Genomic DNA, 21,345 nt, shown 5'->3' with positions numbered 1-21,345 from the left:
CAGGATGCTGCCTGGTTTAGAGGGCATGTGCTATGACGAGAGGCTGGATAAACTTGGGTTGTTTCTCTGGAACGCCGGAGGCTGAGGGGAGATCTCATGGAGGTTTAAAAGATCACGAGAGGCACAGGTAGAGTAGTCAGGGAGTATCTGTTTCCCAGAGTAGATGTGTCTAATACCAGAGGGCATGCCTTGAAGGTGAGACGGGGTGGGCTCGAGGTGGGTGTGAGGGGTAAGTTTTTTTACCTAGAGAGTGGTGGGCACCTGGAACGCGCTTCCTGGTATGGTGGTAGAGGCAAATATATTAGAGGCTTTTAAGAGATGTTTGGATAGGCACAGAGATGTAAGAAAGATGGAAAGCTATGGACATGGTGAATGTAGGAGGGATTGGTGTTTGGGTGTTCTTGATTTGCTTTTTAGCTGGGCTGGCACAACATTGTGGGCCGAATGTCCTGCTCCTGTGCTGTATTGTTCTCGGTTCTATGACCTAAGGCCGCTCTTTACTACTTGGAGTTTAGGAGGTTAGGGGCAACGTCTGACAGAGGTGCACAAAATGAGGATGGACATGAATGGGTGAATGCTCATGGAAGGAAAGGGGAATATAAAACTCAAGGACATTGGGCTAAGGTGAGAGAGGAAAGGATTTAAAAGAGACTTGAGGGGCAGCGTCTTCCCTCAGAGGGTGGGTGTGCATGGAGTGAGCTGTCAGAGGAAGTACTTGAGACAGGTGCTTTGGAAGACCCAGAAGACATTTGGATGAGTGCACGGTTAGACAGGGTTTATCAGGATATGGGCCAAATGCAGGGATGGGTTTGGTGGGCACTGTGGTCAACATAGACGAGTGGGGCCGAACGGCCTGTTTCCGTGCTGTGTTACTCTATGCTTCTAAGTCCCATAGAACGTGGATTGGGGTGCCTGAAGTCAAATTGCGAGTGTAGAATTGCAGTCTGTTTCTGGCAACAATCTTTCAGCAAGGTGCGGCTTATCCTCGGGGCTCCCCCACCACCCCACAGATGGGAGGAGGATAGCCTTTCGCCAGGTGTAGTGAGTGCCCCCTGGCCACCCGCCACCAGCGCAATAGGCAGCGTTTCCTGCGTGACGCGATGTCAAATTTGTACCTTCTTCAATGCAGGATCCACACTGGTGACAGACCGTACAAGTGTGCCCACCCTGGCTGTGAGAAGGCTTTCACCCAGTTATCAAACCTGCAGGTGAGTGAATAATGGTGTATGTGTTTAAGCTGCTATTTATTGGCTGTTCACGTTTTAATTAATACTCCGGACCGTGCCTCAGAAATCTCAGTGGTTCTATTTAATATCAGAGAGAATACATTCAATATACAACCTGAAATTCTTACTCTCTGCAGACAGCCACGAAATAGAAGAAAAACCCCAAACAAAGAATGACAGGAAAACTTTAGCACAAGCAGCAGTAAAGTATCAACCCCCTCCCTCTCCTGCCGGACTCCACCAACTGCCTTGCAAATAATAGAAAACGCCCAAAGAGACGGTGATCTAGAGTCCTTCCAAAGCCACTGTTTCCCCCAGCAGTTTGACATTAGGGTTTTCTCTGTCAATAACAAGGGAGGAAGAGGTATCACTCCTGCCACAGTGAGAAGGGAGGCCAGCTGCTTGCTGTTTCGATGTTGCAGTCAGCACATCGCTTTCCTTTTGAGTTCCCCGGCTCGCTAAATGGATCGAAACAGAACAATTCCAGGCTTGAAGTGGGCAGAAGCTAGGTGCCAATTGTCTTGTCTCTTATGGGCTGGTGAAAATGATCCAGGGTAGAGGGTGTGACGAATTGACAGAGAGAAAGCAGCTGCCAGATTTTGTGTTTCGGGGTGATTCAGAAGAACAGTAATTAAGATGATATCTGTGGCCTGCAGGAGAGAGGAAATACCGACACATCAACTTAGAATTTAACAGAACCTGAAGATGATCAATTTTTTCCAGAAAGGCTCATGGGCCTCAAACAGGTTTGGAAAAATACAGTATTTCTACAGTGACAGTGCATGCTTCAAACCAAACTGATGTGTGTAGAGTCATTTCTTTTGAAAAGAAGCCAGGTAATTATTTGTGTAGGGATGGAGATGTGGTGGGTTATGGACAGATTGGAGACGTAATGTTTTTGATGAAGTTTACAGGCTAATTGTGAGGGGCTGGCAAATTTCTTTTGTTGGGACGAAGGTGTATTTGTATTCTGAGTGAGAAACAAAGTAGCTTGTTTTGGGTCAGCTATTTGAAGTTTAGTATATCGTAACACCATGACACAGGAGTAGAATTAGGCCATTCAGCCGGTTGACTCCCTCACCCTAACCCTGTCATGGCTGATTTATTATCCCTCTCAACCCCATTCTCCTGCCTTCTCTCCATTGCCTTTGATAGCCTGACTAATCAAGGACCTATCAAACTCCACTTTAAATATACCCGGTGACTCGGCCTCCACAGCCGTCTGTGGCCATGAATTCCACAGATTCACCACCCTCTAGCTGAAGAAATTCCTCTTCGTTGCTGTTCCAAAGGGATGTCGATTAAGGGAAGCTCCACCTCATCTTCGCCTTGACCAACGAGCCAACCTGCGTATGGGGAGGACTGACAATCGGCTTGTATCACATTCATCTTTCGGTGCAACAGAGGAGGAGGCCACTCAACCCATTAAGTCAATGCTATCTCAGAACATTCCCATTAACCCCCATCCCCCACTAATTTCCCTTCAAGTAGCTCTTTTCCATATGACCTTCAATTCAGAATAAGAATCCAGTTTAATATCACTGGCATACAATGATATCAGCAGTACAATGCATTAGGTAGTAATAAAACTCTATAAATTACAAGAAGAAATATCTTAAAAATTAATTTAAGTAAGATTTAGAAATCTGATGGCAGAGGGGAAGAAGCTGTTCCTGAATCGTTGAGTGTGTGTCTCCAGGATCTTGTACTTCCTCCCTGATGGTAACAATGAGAAGAAGGCATGCCTTGGGTCCTTAATGATGGATGGCTCCTTTTTGAGGCTTCGCCGTTTGGAGATATCCTTGGTGCTGGGGAGGCTGGTGCCCGTGATGGAGCTGGCTGAGTTTGCAACTTTCTGCAGCTGTGCAGTGGCCCCCTCCATTCCAGACAGATGTGCAGCCAGTCAGAAATCTCCCTACGGTGCCTCTTAGCCCTACTTCCACCCGCACTGGTGAGCGACCAATTAACCTCCCAAACCTGCACATCTTCCAGACGTGGCAGACACTGGAGCATCCTGGCAAATCCCGTGCAGTCACAGGGAGAACACGCCATCTCTGTGCGGGCAGCACCCAAAGTCCTGATCGAAGCTGCAGCTTTGGAGCGCTGAGACAGCAGCACCACCCACTGTACCACTCTCACCAGCCAAATGTAAGGTCGGCTTAGTTGGTATGGTTACAGTTCGGAAGTGGTTTTACACCTCACTTAGATAAAGGACAGGTAGCGATTAACCAGATGGTTTTTATGTGAGAGGCTTGAGTTGAAAGAGTAGAGACCGTACGACACAAGAAGATAGCAGTAGAGGAGGGCCACTAGGCCCTAAGAGTCTGCCCTACCTTTCAATAGGAATCAGTGGTCTACTTTGTGGAGATCACAGTGAGCTCTAAATATATTTTGCAAATGGAAAGGAGCCTTAGAACACCTACCTGCAAGAAAGATGTAAATAAGATTGGAAGAGTGCAGTGAAAATTTACCAGAATGTTCCTGGGTCCAGAGGACCTGAGTTATAAGGAAAGATTGAATAGGTTTGGAATTTGTTCCCTGGAATGTAGAAGATTGAGGTGAGTTTTGATAGAGGTATACAAAGTTATGAGTGGTATAGATCAGGTAAACGCAAGCAGGCTTTTTCCAGTGAGGTTGGGTAGGGACTAGAACTAGAGGTCATGGGTTATGGGTGAAAGGTGAAAAGTTTAAGGGGAACATGAGGGGGTAACTTCTTCACTCAGAGTCCCGTGAGAGTGTGAAAATGAGCTGCCAGCACAAGTGGTGCATGCGAGCTCAATTTCAACATTGAGAGAAGTTCTGATGGGTACATAGATGGGAGGGGTATGGAGGGCTTTGGTCTTGGTGCAGGTCAATGGGAGTAGGCAGATTAAATGGTTGAGCACAGACTAGATGGGCTGAATGGCCTGTTTCTGTGCTGGACTTTTCTGTGACTCTAACAAAGTCTGTTAAACATCATCACTTAGCATAGCATCATTACTAACAGGAAGCAATTAGCTACTGCATTCTAGGAGGAATAAAATGTTGTTCAATTTGGAGTAATGTAGAAAACAATTCTCCAGTGGGATTGCTGCTGAGATCACTGTTATTCATAAATGGCATCATTGACTTGATCTTGGGAATGACTGCAAATTTGGCGATGATACCAGACTAGAGCCATCAAATCCTGTGTTAGACACTTGCAGATATGGCAGTTAAATTTCAAAATTAATTTTTAATAGAGACAAATGTGAATTCATGTATCTTGCTTGAAAAATAAATTACCTACCTACATTTTAAAAATGAATTAAATTGGATGGAAGAGTATCAAAATGTAAGGAGAACTTTGGATTTGGATCCTAAGGGTTCACAGTCGCAAAGTGGTTAGCACAATACTTTAACAGTACAGGTGACCTGGGTTCAATTCCCCAGGCTGCTATCTGTAGAAATTTCTATGTTCTACCCGTGACCATGCGGGATTCCTCCGGGTTCTCTGGTTTCCTCCCATAGCCCAAAGACATACCGACTGCCCCGCAATCCCCGGTTTAATCCCAGCCTAATCATGGGACAATTTACAGTGGCCAATGAACCTACCTACCAGCTGGTTGTCAGAGGAAACCCCACCCTGTCACAGGGACAACATACAGGCAGCGGCGGGAATTGAACCCAGGTCACTGGCATTGGAAACCGTTGTGCTAACCACTATGCTACCGTAGTCTGCCCACTTCAACTTGCAATATTTCAACATATCAGGTCAATCCCATTCTGATGCAGATACTTCCACTAGAAACATTAATTCTGTGTCTCCCTCCACAGACGCTGAATGTTTACAGCGTTTTCTGCTTTTACTTCTGATTTGCTGCATTAATAGTTCTGTGGTTTTGTTTTCAAAATAGCCCTTTGTTCCGTTTTGGTGTCATGCACTACACTACTGTGCTGCCCCATCTTGAGATTCATTTGCTTGCAGGTATTTACAGGAAAATAAAGAAATAAAATGAAATTTATGATAAAACTATATAAAAATAAAGACTGACAAACAAAAAATTTTCAAAAGAAGGCAAATTGTAAAAATGAAGAATACGAGAGCATGAGACCATAAGACGGGAGCAGAATTAGGCCATTCAGCCCATCGAGTCTGCTCTGCCATTCCATTGTGGCTGATCCTGGATCCCACTCAACCCCATACACCTGCCTTCTCACCACATTCTTTGATGCCCTGACTAATCAGGAAACAATCAACTTCCGCCTTAAACATACGCACTGACGTGGCCTCCACCACAGTCTGTGGCAGAGCATTCCACAGATTCACCACTCTCTGGCTAAAATAAATTCCTCCTTCCCTCTGTTCTAAAAAGTAACCTTTCAGTTTTGAGGCTGTGCCCTCTAGTTCTGGATACCCCCACCATAGGAAACACCCTCTCCACATCCACCCTGTCTAGTCCTTCCAACATTCAGTAGGTTTCAATGGGATCCCCCGACATTCTTCAAAATTCTGGTGAGTACAGGCCCAAAGCTGCCAAACATGAGTTGCAGAGTCTTTGAAAGTGAGTGTATAGGTTGTGGTTGTTGTCACATGCTCCAAGATACAATGTCTTGCATTCTGTTTATACAGATGAGTTCATGCTTGACATAGAACAAGGTAAAACGATAACAGATTGGAGAATAAAGTGCAAAAGCTATCGAGAAAGTGTAGTGCAGGGAGGCAATAATATGCAAGATGATAACAAGATAGGTTGTGAGGTCAAGAGTCCACCTTTGACAGACCATCAATAGTCTTGTAACAGTGAGGTAGAAGCTAACATTGAGGCGATGCTTTGAGATGTTTGACCCTTTCAATGACTCTTCTGTCTTTTTCAGTCTCACCAGCGACAGCACAACAAAGATAAGCCGTACAAGTGTCCAAACTGCTACAGAGCGTATTCAGACTCTGCCTCCCTGCAGATCCACCTCTCCACGCACACCGTTAAACACACTAAAGCTTACTGCTGCAGCATGTGTGGACGGGCCTACACCTCAGTACGTACAAGAACTCTTCTTCCAGTCGTGTAGTGATGGCATTCCCAGCTCAAGGTCTGCTCCAGGGTGCAAACATATGAACCTCTCAATGCGTATCTGAGGGGATGCTGCTCTGTGGGAGTTGCCATTGCTAAAGTGGCGTGTTAGCCTGCGACCTTTGAAGAGGGAAAAGATCTATATTTTTGCCCCGTTCCACATGACTTTTTAAAGTCGTTATGATGCTAATTATGGGCATTCCCTGTGCCAGGGTTCTTGGACTATGTGATGAGAATTTCTGTGAGATTTGGGCTGGCGAATGGGACTAGCTTGGATAGTCAGTTCAGTCGAAGGGCCAGTTTTCCTGCTCTGATTCTGACTCTTTGGGACTTTGATTTATGGTGCAATTGGTGACATTAGTCAGTACCGGGGCGGAGGTTCTGGATCATCATGGCTCTGATGGGGTCCCAGATCAGCCTGGGTCTGTGTGGGGCGGTGATGACGTTGGGGCTGGACTCTGCCTGCGCTGTGCGGAGGGTGATGAACTATTTCTCAGCTTGTGCCATGAAACAGCACTAGGCTTGGGATGCCAGGTCGCATTTGGATCTTTAACTAGTGCTGTTTTGGGACACTATCAAAGCAGTGGTAAAATGAGCTGACAACACCCTGCAGTGTCTTTGCCAAAGTGACACCTTTCCCCCGGGAGCCCAGACACTGATACCGGCCCAAGCTCTTTTGGAGGGTGTTCAAGCCACAGGATCCAAACTCACACGATGGAGTCTTTCATTAAAGATAGAGAGGGTTCTACCTTCCTCATCCTCTCACTCTCTAGCCCCGAACTTTTGCAAACCATTGCCCCTTTACTCCACCATGATTACTTCCTATCCCGAGAAGCTTCTGATGGGATCTCTTTACTTGCCAGCTGCTTGTGATTTCTGGTATGGGTGTAACATCTCAGTGCTTTCTTTGGTTTCAGTTTGATGCTGAAGGTAACATTTGAACTGAAGAGCCTACCCACAAACTTCCCCTCCTGAGAGATTCCTCAGCCCCTATTTATGGCAGCTGAGGCGACAAAAGAAGTGCAACTGGCAGCCCAGGATGTGGGTGGCAAATAGTTACTGTTTGAACTTGATACGGAGCATTGAGTCTGGGATATTGGGAAAGCAGTTTATATTTGGTTGTATTGGACATTATAATTGTGTATGATGATGTAACACTGTGGTGACGTTATTGACGTTTGTACCTCTTACAGGAAACTTACCTCATCAAGCATATGGCAAAGCATACGGCAGTGGAGCACGCAATCGACACTCACTCCCCCCAGAGAACGGAATCCCCGAGTTGTCCTGTTCGGATCTCTCTAATTTAATCAGTCCCTGCGTCGGAACTGTAGGAAGTGGACGCTGCGGGGCCAAAGTCATGTGCATAATTACAAAAGGATGAGGAGCTTTTCATTCTAGTTTGTGCTCTTGTTGGTATTTATTCAGTCTCAGAGACCCAGTCACACCAGTAACGTTAGCACCAAGTGCATACAGGTGCGGAGGCTGCCAAAGACTACAACAATGCACTTTGAGCCCAAATGTACACTGTAGCCGAGGAGGTGAGTGCCATTATCCCTCGGATAGATGGCTTCCATTGCTGGGAAGTGGCACTGGAAGCAATGATGTGCCCTACAGACTGGCTACTGCTTCAATGTGGGTGTGGATTCCTGCTATTTGTGATTTAATAAGCTGTGTCTGACAACACACTTTTATTAGCATTTAAGTTGTCTTGCTGTCACACAGGAAGACAAAGGAGAAGAAAAAAAAATTAAGAGAATCGAATAGATATAGAATTACTAAACAGTATCTCATTTTGTTGTTCTGTGATAGTGTGACAAATCTAGTTTTCAGTTATCAGTTATTAGCTAATATGAATTATTATACTAAATGTATGGTCAATTTTCATGTGTTTAATTAATGTCTTAGCCCTACCTTTTAACTGGCTCTATATACCAGACTTGTCACAATCCCTGTTTAATATACACCCTAACTAGTACAATTCAAAGAACCCATGTTCACCGACACTGAATGGTACATAACATGGATTGCTTAAACGACAGCTGAACCATCCCTGCTCACTTGAAACAGGTTGCCATGAACAGCAGGTAGAAAACTTCAGTATGACTTTGGTTGTAGCTTTAAAGTGCCCCACATCAAACAAAGTCTGCAAAGATACCAGGCTTACTCCAATCAGTGATGTTACCCTACCCTAAGGATGTAAGACCAAAATGCTGGAACTAAGATTGAGGCAGGATGAAGTTAAACTGGCTTTGATTTGAGCCAGCAGTGTTCGGTAGATGTTATTATTCGGGGATCAAATCTGGCTTTACTTGACTGCCTGCCATGTTGGCCATGATTTATGTGTTATGCCGTGACTTTGCCTTTGGTGTGTTCAATTCTCAAGTTTTCTCTGCTGGAGTTAAGTCAGTTCCACACCTGTGTCTGGCGTTTCTCAAAGGGGCGACTTATGTGGGACAAAGAAGTGTCACGGCTTGGACAGGGTTGCAACAGAACGCACCTTGTTGGGCAGATTGAAAGGGACACTTCACTGGCACTTGATTCAGCTCTCCTGGTAGTGATAAGGGAGAACAGGGAAGATGGAATGAAGCACAGATGGCAATGGACTGCAGCAGAGAGAACCTCAGCAACTCGGTAATGAACGGCATGGCATAGTGAAGGACTTTGTCTGCTGGATACATTTAAGTCACTCATTTTCCATTTCTGCTGCTCCTGGTATGTTATGTCTTGTTCTTTATTTTTTAATCACAATTCATGTGTCACATACACTTTTCATACTGTTGTTTCAAAGAGATTTATACGATAGAGTCAATGATAGTAATCTTTTCTTTAATTTTTTATATATTATATATATTATATATATAAATATGTATAATTCAGTTTTACCTGAGGGAGAGGCCCTCTCAACCCGAAGAGTTAGCATAGAGTTGGCCTGCACTGTCGCTAATCTGATGTTCTTGTGGAACAGTATATATGTTAAAACATTTACAAAGAGATGTCTGTGGAGGAGTGTTTGTAAAAGGAATTGTTAAGGTCGTGGGTCACTTAAGGATCCCCAAATGGATGGATCTGAGGGATCTGGGTTTGAAAGTTGTCTCTGCTGGGTAGATGTGGAGGTTCCTGCCCGTGATAGCAACTTCGAGCAGTTGCAAATGGATTCCATTAATCCACAGTTCCATCTGGCTGTACAGTCAATTTCAACAGGGTGCAGAAAGCTATCACGGTGACCTCTGATCTGCAGCCAAATTACATATCCTCACATTGTGTTACCAATATAGTCACTTCACCAGGAAGATTTCTATCACTTGGAATTTCCGGGAGGGGGGAGAAGGTCACAAGGATGTTTGAAAAAGAGAGGTTGAATATTCTAGAAATAATGATAAATGAGAACCTCTTCAAGTGTATACATTGTGGTGATAAAGGGATTCCTGGTGCTGCCTCAGGTTTTTGTCAAAACACGGCACAGCACTGAGCACAGCCTTGTGTCAGTGAAGGAATGCTCTTATGATGTTGCAGGCACAAGAATTTCGAGAGGACAGTGTTAGCTATCGCAGGACAGAAAGCAGAAGGGATTTTTGCTTTACACTTGGCTTTGCTCTTCTTGGTTTAAAAGCACTTGATGCTGATCTTTTTTAATGTTAAAAAAGTTCCATATAAAATTACTAACTAGGTAAATGCTTTGTATAATTTTTCACCGTACAGCGACAGGGAGGCATATTGGTCAGTCTGGTGAGTGAGATTTTTGTAACTTGCACAGAGGAAGAGAGTAGCACTTCCTCTCGAAGTTGCAAGGACTGAGAGAGCGAGGGTAAAAGCTTTAACATCACTGATTTTCATTGCCGCTCGGTAAACCAATGGAATAAAAATTGAACTGAATCAAGTGGGTCCAGTTTGGTAACCGCACATTGACGTTGTGTGGCACACATGCAGTCATTGAATCCTTTACTGCAGAGGAGATGGGAGAATAAATATTTCATCTACATGGGACCAAGAAATATTCCACCTGAATATTTTACACTTTTTTTGTAACTTACTCCCTTCCATCCACCCATCCCAATTCCCATTTACTTTCAGCACTGCAGTGTTTCTCTTCTCATGGTGGGGGAGTCTAAGGCCAGAGGACACAGCCTCAGAATATAGGGCGTCCATTTAGAACGGAGATGAGGAGGAATTTCTTTAGCCAGAGACTGGTGAATCTGTGGAATTCATTGCCACGGGCAGCTGTGGAAGCCAAGTCATTGGGTATGTTTAAGGCAGTGGTTGATAGATTCTTGATTAGTCTGGGCATGAAGGGATACAGGGAGAAGGCAGGAGACTGGGGCTGAAAAAGAAAATGAATCAGCCATGATGAAATGATGGAGCAGACTTGATAGGCCAAATGGCTTAATCCTGTTTCTATATCTTATGGTCTTTCCTGATGTATTTGATAGTTACCAGCTTGCATCTCCAACACCCCATCCAATTGCTGTCGCACCCAGGTTCGTGTGTTCAGTTTGCAACTTAAGCGGAGTTGGGGGTGAGGTAAGGTGGTGGTGGTGTAGGATTGGAACCCATTTCTAATTTATTTTCAGCTGACTTCCACACACATACATCCTGCAAGTCTTCAATGCAATGATGCCATTAAAATGGTTTTCTAACCCATTCCCTTGTGCTGGAGCACTGAAACCAATTGTAGCAAACATTTCTGCCATGAAATCTGCTTGTATAAAATTAAATCTGGGAACTATTTTCTCATAATAAAAACTGCATTCACAGATACTCTGCAGGTCAGGCAGCATCTGTGGAGGGAGAAACAAAAGGCAGTTTTTCCTACTTGACGCAAGGTCTTCGACCTGGAGCACTCACTCCCTCTCTGCAGAGAAGAGGCTGATGAGCTGGGTGTCCTAAAACTTTTCTGTCTTCATTTACTATTTCCAGCATTTGTAGTTTTTTTTTGTTTTTCAAGTATTGTCTGTTCTTCACTGTATAAGAGGCAATGTGTTGAATTAACTCCAGACTGCCAGCTGTGTAAATTAACCTGCGTCTTTTATGCGGATTAATTTCCGTTCAAAAACGAGATGTTGTTATGAAATCAAACAGTCAATGTCAGATTGTGCAGAAGATAAATATTCAAGTCCCTGTGTGAATGTTTTGTTAGGAGATGGTATTAAGCATTGGGATCCAGCACCAGTAGACAGAATCAGCCTTATTCATGGATAGAAAAAGCTCTGAACACAAAAGATAGGATAAAAATTCAGGTAAAGAAGGTGAGATCATATTGTCTGGCCCATGACCCTGATCCATACATGCATAGAACAAGCGCATTTTTGTCCTTGATTTGTTGATGCAAATGCAACAGGAAAAAATGCTGTTGTAAACACTTGAAATTGGTACGATGTAAAGCTTGTCTTGAATACTTTATATCTAGATCAATTCATTCTACAGTGTCTTGAGATAGTTCAAGATAAAAAAACGGCAGAATACAGAATAAAGTGTAACAGCTACAGAGAAAGTGCGGTGCAGGGAGACAATAAGGTCATAACGAGGTAGATTGTTAGGTCAAGAGTTCACCTTACTGTACTAGAGAACCATTCAATATTCTTACAGCAGTTGCATAGAAGCTCCCCTTGAGTGTGGTGGTACGTGCTTTCTGGCTTTTGTATCTTCCCCCTGATGAAAGAGGGGAGAAGAAAGAATATCCGGGGGTGGATCAGGTGTCTGATTATGCTGGCTGATTTATAGAGATAGCAAGAAGTATAGACAGTTCATGGAGGGGAGCAGATTCCTGTGATGCACTGAGCTGTGACCTACATCTCTCTGCAGTATCTTGTGACTACAGGCATAATCAATGACTAATTGAAAGATTAAAGGCACCATATGCAGGAGTAATATGGATTTTTAAAATCATAAAATTACTCCCCTTCCCTTCCCTGCAGCACCAGGCTTTCCACAAAAAGATGTTAAAATTTGATTAGATTTGCAAGACAGATTGGGTCATTATCAAACATTTTCCAGCCCAGCCACAGACACGAGCTTGATTGGAGCTTTTGTCATCCGTAACAAATTTCATCTCGGGGGAATTGGAGGTATGAATCCGAAATCCAATGAGACCAGCTAATGGTGCGGTCAGTTTATCCAGAGAATACTTTTAGAAGTGATCTTGAATATGTTTTGCAAAATTCAAGTTAATGGCTAGGAAGTGGAATGAACGTTGTGGCTTCAACCCAAGTAATACTACGTCAGTCAGAAGTGCCATTGAGGATAGAACAAACTTGTTAGGTGCCCTGTGCCTAAAGTTTGGGACATGGGCTCGAATATTGAAATCAAAATAGAATTGCTACTGATGTGGTTATCATGTTTGCACATTAGGTATATTTAGCAAGCTTTGTAATATGATAAGATTTATTTGTAATATTAGCTAGTGATGAGGTAGCAAATTATGCCTCTGGTTATAGTCGTTGCTAGGCTTTTAAATGTCTACATCTTCCACCTGTTCCATGTTGTCTTTTAGGGGGTTGCAAGCCAGATGTTTGAGATGTGGCCTGATTAAATACTATGTGCATATATCTGTATTTCTCTGGACTAACACTGTAAAACTATGTGCAGCTGCTCCATTCCTCATTGACAGGAAAGTCACAGAGCATGCCAAGCAAAATTGACTGGGATTGTCTCATGTGATTGCAGTCTTTGGAATGTGCTCTTGCAGGAATGTCAGCCTGACTTAAAATGCCAGGCACCATTTCATATTACTTAGATATATGCCCTTAAATAGAATGGTCTGATCACAAAATGTAATCTCTCCTGCACTGTAACCAATATATTTTTTGTAAAATAATAGCTGATTCCATCTTCTGACGTTTTGAATCAAAACCACATCATTAGCTCAGGAAGCTGAATTTTGTGTATTATTTCATTTGAGAGGTCTCTTAAGAGGAGTTTATTTACTTACTTTCACTTTTTTTAGCCTCCTTGAAGGTTCTCCTCATGGTAGGTATAATGAGTCTGGTCTGGTACCTCGCGTAATACACTCCTTCTGCCAGAACATTGACTTTTAAATTGTGGAGGTCAGTACAATCCTTGCTCATCTGCCAATCACGATTGTTCTAGCGGGTGTTAACGATATAGAGTGTGGCTGCAGGATTCTGTTTTGTTACACCGGACGGGTTAGCAGCTCATGAAAATATCAACAGAGTTGATACAGAGTAAATACAGTAAATACAGAGTTGCAATTGTAATTGCAACACATTAGTGACCTTATTGGCACAGTCTGGAAGCGAGCCTGTGCCTTGCCCCTCTGTAGCATAGCTTGCAAAAGTATCGTGGCACCAGAGCAACACAAGCAAAATGCTGGAGGGACTCAGCAGGTCGGGCAACATCGATGGAACGGTATGAACAGTCGATAGTGTTTGAGCCGAGAACCTTCATCTATTGAAGTGCCAATGAAGGGTCCCAGCCTGAGGCGTCGACTGTTTATTTCCCTCCATAGATGCTGCCTGACCTGCTGAGTTCTTTCAGCATTTTGTGTGTGCTGCTCAAGATCTCTGGCGTCTGCAAAATCACTTGTATCTTTGGCAGCAGAGTACTGGCCTCCTCCGGCTGCTGCTAGTGAAGTTTGCTAGTTTTATTATTGAGAGCTATTCTGAGAATCAGATACAAGGAAAGGTTATTAATAATGTAGAACTGGAGTCATCAGTCAGAAGGAAGTGCTAGAGTGACATAGAGACTCTATGCATCACTTTCTCTAACCTACAGTGTTAAAAAGCAATTATAGTTTTTATTTAGAGATGCCTCACGGTAACAGGACCTTCTGGCCTAAGAAGCTCTTGCTGCCCAATTACATCCATGTGACTAATTAAACTGCTAACCCAAACGCCTTTGTACTGTGGGAGGAAAGCAGAGCACGCGGAGGAAACCCACATGGTAACAGGGAGAACGTACAAACTCCTTACAGACAGCAGTGGCAAATGTACTATTCCACATTATCTTGAGTCTGGGGAGGGAGAGAGAAACCAGCTGGAATTTCTACTACTTTCTGTACTCACTATGCCCCAGCTGGACGATACATGTCTGCCATTGGGCCAGCATGCTTACAGTATATTTGTATTGACCAGCATATTAAGTAAACTCTTATTGGCTTGCATCTGGGTAGCAGTCTTATTTATCAATTGACAGTATTTCCTGGAAGATATCTCAGATTCAAACTGCATCTTATTTGTGTGTCTAAGCAGTATTATAGTAAAGGGCTCATTTGAATTGGAAATCACGGCCCACAGACAATGCACGGAGAAATGTGGTGTAACAATGGATCTGAGCCAGTATGGATGCTTAACATAAGACAATGTGATACACCAGTCTGATAGCTATTACTGAGTTCTTATTTCAATTACATAGATTAGTGCTGTAATTTTATTCTGTAGGAACGGTTTGGATTGCTTTCTCCTGGCCTATCCAAATGGGAGAATGTTTATTTGAAAGGCATTCAACCAATCCACAATGTACAACCAACAGTAAGGAAATCATAGAAAGCCCAAATATGCATGCAGTCGGTGAGCAGGCCCACAAGGTAAGTCAGAGGAAGGTACAATATTCAGTGGGGGTGGCAGGTGACTGATCTATTCTATTCCAGAGATATAATATAACTATCGTTTGACAAGCAACAGAGGCCACAGGATAGGACCACACTGTATCTAATGACCATAGTCGATTACAGCATAAATTCGTAACCAAAGTATAGATGCAATGTGCTGTTTAACCAAAGAATTCCTTGAAATTGCAAGCAGTTCGGCATTTGTTGTTCTGAATGGACTGACAAAACCATCAGTCATTAAAATGGTGAAACGGGACAGTCACTGACGGGCACTGTCCGACACATTGCAGTTAGCCTCACAATAAAAGATCGATGGATGTATGTTAACGTGTTGGCTCCACAACGCTTGCAGGTCAGGGAATATGGGTCTGCTGTCTGGATTCATCCAATGTTGAGCTAAAATCTTAATTTTTGCTAATACCCAATTAGTTTACACACTTTCATCAGCATTTTAAAAAAAAAGGTGGAAAGTGAAGTTTAAAATCACTCCTGGCTGATCCAAGTCCAGTTGATCTGATGTTGACTTTAGGGATCATTTATCCTACAGAATGTAAAAATTACTTTTGATCATTTTAAACTTTGTAAGTATAACGCATAATGTAGATTGTTCATCAGTAAGAGGGCTGTTTTGATTCGCCTCAAAAACTGAATTGACTCGAAGCCTGATGAGAGAAGTGATCTCCCCCCTCGCCATGCTCTTCACAAACGCCTCTGATTGTGTGGCTCTCTTGCAAGGACTGAGTTGGATTTGTGGGGCTGTGAGGTGTGGGGTCATCGCCCAAGTACTGATGTTGATCGCACACCTTAAAAGGGAGAAATCCAAACAAAGTTTATTTCTAGGTTATTTTAAAAGAAGGCTGTTGTCTGGTTTATATGCTAGAGATTTAGAAAAAAAACACATACACACAAAAAGACTGGACATTGTATTTCCAACTGACGTACATTGTGTCTGTAGGCACTTCTCTCATATCACCTGTAAGCCAGCAAACTGAACCTCCTCCTTTCAGACTAAAAGGTAAATGTTCTGACTGCACACTTGGCCAGGAGTGCATTCTGTGTGATCATAGAATATTTTGACACGTGCTCTGATAGACTGAGAATTAAGGGATGGTTGAAACAAGATCTCCCCTAAGCTCTTTGATTGGCAATGTCTCTTGATACGCAATTGGGAAAAAAAAATACACCTCCAAATATGACCATACTGAACATAGTTCAGTAGCTATGGAAACTAGTGTCACTTCTTACCCTGTGTACATATGAATAAATGTTTTAAAATTTTCTATGTCAATTAGTACATCGACCACATACTAATTTCATTTGAAACTTTTGAAATAAAATGTCAGTTATTTTTATACACATTTAAAAGCCTTAAATATATAAAATTCTTTTCTTTCTCTTAAAATATGTATTGTATTCATTACTTTTTATGGATTTTGAAATGACTTTTTTTTTAAGGTGAGTGTTGTATTTAATACTCTTTCCCTCTGTTCGCATGAGGTTAACGTGGCTGAAGTAACAGGAAATGAAAAAAAATGTTTTGTCTGGTGCAACATTGAATACAAACCAATTACTCAGTATATTGTGGTTTAAAACAATTTGAAAATGCAGCTTTTTTTAAATGATTTTCCTTTTGCATCCGTCTTGGAGTGTGGTATCTAAACATTGCCTGGAAAGACTGTGTACTTCATGGGCCAATACCGTTTGAAAGAAAAGTTTCCTTTGTATTATAATAAATTTGTATCTTTCTGTTACTGAATAAAATATGAACATATGCAGCAGTAATATAAGTTTCTCCCTGATGCCATCACAGATAGTTGGATAACAACTAGGAGTAACAGTGAATTTAGAGCCTGCTCCAATATCCAGTGCTGCAGATGCCAGAAATCGGAGATAAAAACAGAAGATGCTAGCCCCAATCGGATGCGGCACCATTTGCAGAAAGAGGAGCAGTTGACACTAAAGATAAAAAAAAAAATGTTAGAGCAGGGAAAGGGAGAGCCCAAAATAGCTTTAAATTGGGGTGAGGGTGGGGATATGAGGAAATGACAGTAGGGGAATGGTCCTAAGGGGAAACCTTGCCTGACAAATCTGCTGGAATTCATTGAGGAAATAACAAACAGGATAGACAAAGGAGTCAGTGGATGTTATTTTCTTGGTTTTTCAGAAGGCCTTTGCTAAGGTACTGCATATAAGGCTGCTTAACAAGATGAGACCTCATGATATTATGAGAAAGATACTGGCATGGATGGAAGATTGGTTGACTGGCAGGAGACAAAGAGTGGGAATAAGAGGGGCCTATTCTGGTTGGGTGCAAGAGATGAATGGAGTTGTGCACAGGTCGGCGTTTGGACCGTTTCAATGATTTGGATGATGGATTTGTGGCCAAGTTTCACATGATATGATTGAACATAGGTGGAAGGGCAGGTTGCATTGAAGAAGCAAGGAGTCTCCAGAAGGACTTCGGCAGATGGGGAGAATGAGAAAAAAAATGGCAGGTGGAATATAGTGCAGGGAGGTGTTTGGTCATGCACTTTGGTAGGAGGAATAAAGATATAGGCAATTTTCTAAGTGGGCAGAAAATTAAAATCAGCGGAGCGAAGGGACTTGGGAGTCCTTGTACAGAATTCCCTGAAGTTTAGCTTGCAGGTTGAGTCAGTGGTGAGGAAGGCAAATGCAATGTTACCCTTTGTTTTGAGATGATTAGAACACAAGAGTAAGGATGTAATGCTGAGGCTTTATAAAGCGGTGGTCAGATCACACCAGGAGTGTTGTGCGCGGATTTGGCCGCTTATTAAAGAAAAGATGTGCTTGCATTGGAAAGATTCCAGAGCAGGTTCACGAGAATGATTATGAGAATGAAATGGTTAATGTACAAGGAGTGTTTAGTAGTGTTGGCCTGTACTTGGTGGTATTTAGAAGAATTGTGGGGGGGGGGGGAGGATCTCATTGAAACCTATTGAATATTGAAAGGCCCAGATAGAGTGGATGTGGAGAGGATGCTTCTTATTGTGAGGGGGTCTAGAACCAGAGGGCCATTTTGAACAGAGATAGGAGGAATTTCTTTGGCCACAAAGAAGTGACTGTGGAACTCATTGCCACGGAGGGCTGTGAAGGCCAAGTCATTGAGTATATTTAAAATGGAGGTTGATAGGTTCTTGATTTTTGCCAGAGTGAAAAGATTCCAGGGAGAAGGCAGAAGAATGGGGTTGGGAAGGATCATAAATCAGCCATGATAAAATGGTGGAGCAGACATGATGAGCTGAATGGCTTACTTTTAATTCTGCTCCTATATCTTGTGGCCTTAGGGACTCTAATAGGATGAGGCCAGGGTTGCCATGGTAATGAGCTGCTGATGAAACCATCCACGTTTGGCCTCCACTGCATTTCAGTGTTTTATTTTCTGTAACCTGTGATTCCCCTTTCTAGGTCCTGAAGGTTTTCAGTCACTCAGTCAGCACAACTCTCAGAGACAGAGGGTTCCGAGGCGATTTTTTAAAACCGAAAGGAGGTGGTCAGATATGGTGAGGGGAAAATAGTAATCAAAATCCCTGCTTGTAGGTACAATGTTATATAAGCAAGGTTTGCAACTCTTGAGGATTTAATATTGCAGATATTCCAAAGATGATGTTCATTTCATCCCCTGTATCTCCTGTTTCCATCAAGAGGCCTCACAAAGCACAAAGAGTTCAACAGAAAGGGAATCCACTTTATTCAAGCGACCCTCAAAGGCTGCCTGTCCGAAATCATCTTTGCACTTTACAGCAGACCAGAAAGCAGCTTTAAAACTTAATTCTAATTTTCATTTTCAAAATAGGTTATGTTTAATGAAATTAGACACACAGGCATTTGGTTTCTGAGGTCAGAGAATGGCAGGAAGACTGATTGTCATCTGTTTGAGACTTCCTGAACTGATTAATTCCATATGGAACTCCTCCAGCAAAACCACCGATACCACTGACGCAGTCTGGTTTGCATATGTTTGTGTTGATTGCAATTGTTTATTTCATAAGGAAGCAAGGTGTCTCCAGTGACATAGCATCTGTTGTTAAAAGATTTGAAAGAGATACTTGCAAAGCAGTGTGTTATCCATGTATCTAAGTCTGATCTAAGAGCAAATCTCTTGTACAGCATTTTATCATCAGATTTAAGATAGCGAGCTAATCTCAAATATCCATATCCTTGATGAAAATAAATAGATTGCATAATGGAGTACGGATGGTGCATAGGATAAGCGAATTATTCATTACATCTTTTCACCAGAAAAACACACTACAGCAACCTTTAAGTCAAAGTGGGAGTACAGCCACTACTCTCATCAGAGTAGTCTCAACAATTTTGATCATTAAAATGCTGCAGATGTTGGAAATTTAAAATGAAATCACAAGCTGTAGAACGACTCAGGAGGTGGGAGACCATCTGTGGACACAGAAATAGTTAATGTTTCAGTTCAAAACCTCTCTGATGGAGTAGGAGAGAAGGAAAACAAAGAGTAATGTCGATAGGGTGAGGCCATTAGCATATTGTACATGTTACTTCAAAGATTTATGATCCTCTGAGAGAAATTCTCTCTTATTCCTACCTTAAATTCATGATTCATTACTCTGAAGCTATGACCCCACCTTCAAAACTCTTCCCTCAGGGACAAACATCTTCTTGACACCAACTTTATCAAGTCTGCTCAGAGCTTTATGTTCCAATGAGATCTCTTCCAGCATCCAGTGACTACAGATGTAACAAAGGGAGTGGGACAGAAGCCTCCTCAGAACCTCATGTTTCATTAAGACCTCCTCACTCTAAACTTAATTGCAGAAGGAGAAAAACAGTCAACTTTTCAGCTCTTTGCCCTTTCAAGTTTCAAGTTCCAGTTCATTGTCATTCAAATGTATACATGTATAAAGCCAAACTAAACAAAGTTCCACCGATCCAAAGTGCAGTTCGTCACAGACCCGCGACTGTTTTTCTTTCCACGCACAGTATGTTACTGATTATGCTTCAGCCCTTTTGATGGCCTGGTTCTATATTCATAAGTAAGTCCAAAACACTCTGCTAAAAAACTCGACTTTCCCTTCTGCTACAGTCTACCTTCTGATGCATTAGAACATTTTACAATTCCAACCAGGCCAGTTAATGTTACCAGCACCATTTAACTGTGAGTTGCAATCACTTTTGACTTCAGTCTTATATTTTCCTCCAATGCATTTACAATCAGTAGCAGGAATCCTGGCAACTTTTCCTCTCCATATTCCTAGCTTCAGTTGAGTCCAAGTTTAGCAGCTTAATTGCTGTTGCCTTTTATTAGCTGGCTTGACAGATATTAGATTTAAAACTGATTCCCTTGATTCACGGGATTTAGTTCTTGTGCCTTTAGTTAACTTAATTCGTTAAGTGCAAAACCTGAACCTGGTTTGATAGAGCTTCATCTGATCCTGCACATGCAGTTCAGCTCTTTCAATGGTTATGCAGAAAGTTTGAAGTTAATACCTCATCTCCTTCTACCTTAGGCCACAAGCTTATCAATCACCCATGCTGTGGACACTTTCTGGAGGTCCAAGATATGTATGCTCCATGACCACTGGACTAAGTGTGTAAATGTAGGAGGGGACTATGTTGAAAAATAAATGTGCTAGGTTTTCTAAAACTGACTCATTCTACCGTAGGCCATGAACTTATCAATCACCCCTGGTATGTGCCTGCATTCTTTTGATGACTTTGTGGGTTGGTGTTTTATATTATGTGTTTTTCGCTCATATTTTCTGCCATCTGCGCAATTTATTTTTTTTTTGCATGCTGGGGGTTTGATGTTTTCTTTTGGATGGGTTCCATGGTTTTCTTTGTTTTGTGGCTGTCTGTTGGAAGTTAAATCTCAGATACGGCACATATATAGAACATAGAACAATACAGCACAGGAACAGGCCCACAATGTTGTGTCAAACAAAATAAATTAGTCATCAAATGACCAACTTTTTTTAAAGCCCAAAGCACTTTCATACTTGCCAACCCCCCCCCCCCCAAAGCACTTTCACATCTGCCAACCCCCTCTTCAGGCACAGTATACTTTCTGGCATTCCCATTGTGTAAAAAATGTCTACCATATGCTAACATGAGAAAAATTATTCTGCTTTAGATTTTTATTTGTCTTTAAACCTAGCTTACACAGCACCTGTGTGCTGTAGAGCAGCTTTGATATCAATATGACCCTTGAGCTTGATGGTCTTTAGCAAGAGTTGAAATAACTGGTTCAAGTTGTGATAGTAAAAGCCTTAAGTCTCCATGCATAACAATGTCAAAGTGGTTTCTGTTTTCTGTGAGTATGTGGTTCACTGCACCGAAGCTTCTTTCAACAAGAGTAGGAGGATGGAAATGCAATGAAGAGTAGTTTGGCTCTTCTCCAAAGACCAGGAAACTTCGTATGACTGTGTAGCCACATGCCACAAAAACTGACATTTTTAAAAAGTATTTTTGCTGCTTCATCATTCTGAATTTGGATAATTTTAAAAATATACTTTAATAATAAATATACTTC

The 21,345-nt window shown here is 42.3% G+C and overlaps 1 protein-coding gene across 2 annotated transcripts in view; it reads left to right on the top strand.

The window, feature by feature from the left end:
- LOC140188599 (zinc finger protein 362-like) overlaps positions 1–16,584 on the top strand; it is a 68,541-nt gene extending 51,957 nt beyond the window's left edge. For both annotated transcript variants that reach the window (XM_072245031.1, XM_072245029.1), the window contains exons 6-8: positions 1,130–1,208; positions 6,063–6,221; positions 7,450–16,584. In XM_072245031.1, coding sequence (XP_072101132.1) covers positions 1,130–1,208; positions 6,063–6,221; positions 7,450–7,566 — 355 coding nt within the window. In that variant the 3' untranslated portion in view covers positions 7,567–16,584. The remainder of the gene's footprint in view (positions 1–1,129; positions 1,209–6,062; positions 6,222–7,449) is intronic.
- Positions 16,585–21,345: the final 4,761 nt, after the last annotated feature.

Source organism: Mobula birostris, chromosome 27, assembly GCF_030028105.1.
Source record: "Mobula birostris isolate sMobBir1 chromosome 27, sMobBir1.hap1, whole genome shotgun sequence".
Taxonomy (NCBI): domain Eukaryota; kingdom Metazoa; phylum Chordata; class Chondrichthyes; order Myliobatiformes; family Myliobatidae; genus Mobula; species Mobula birostris.
The sequence above is the reverse complement of the archived record's forward strand: the minus strand, read 5'-3'. Positions and strand labels throughout refer to the sequence as shown.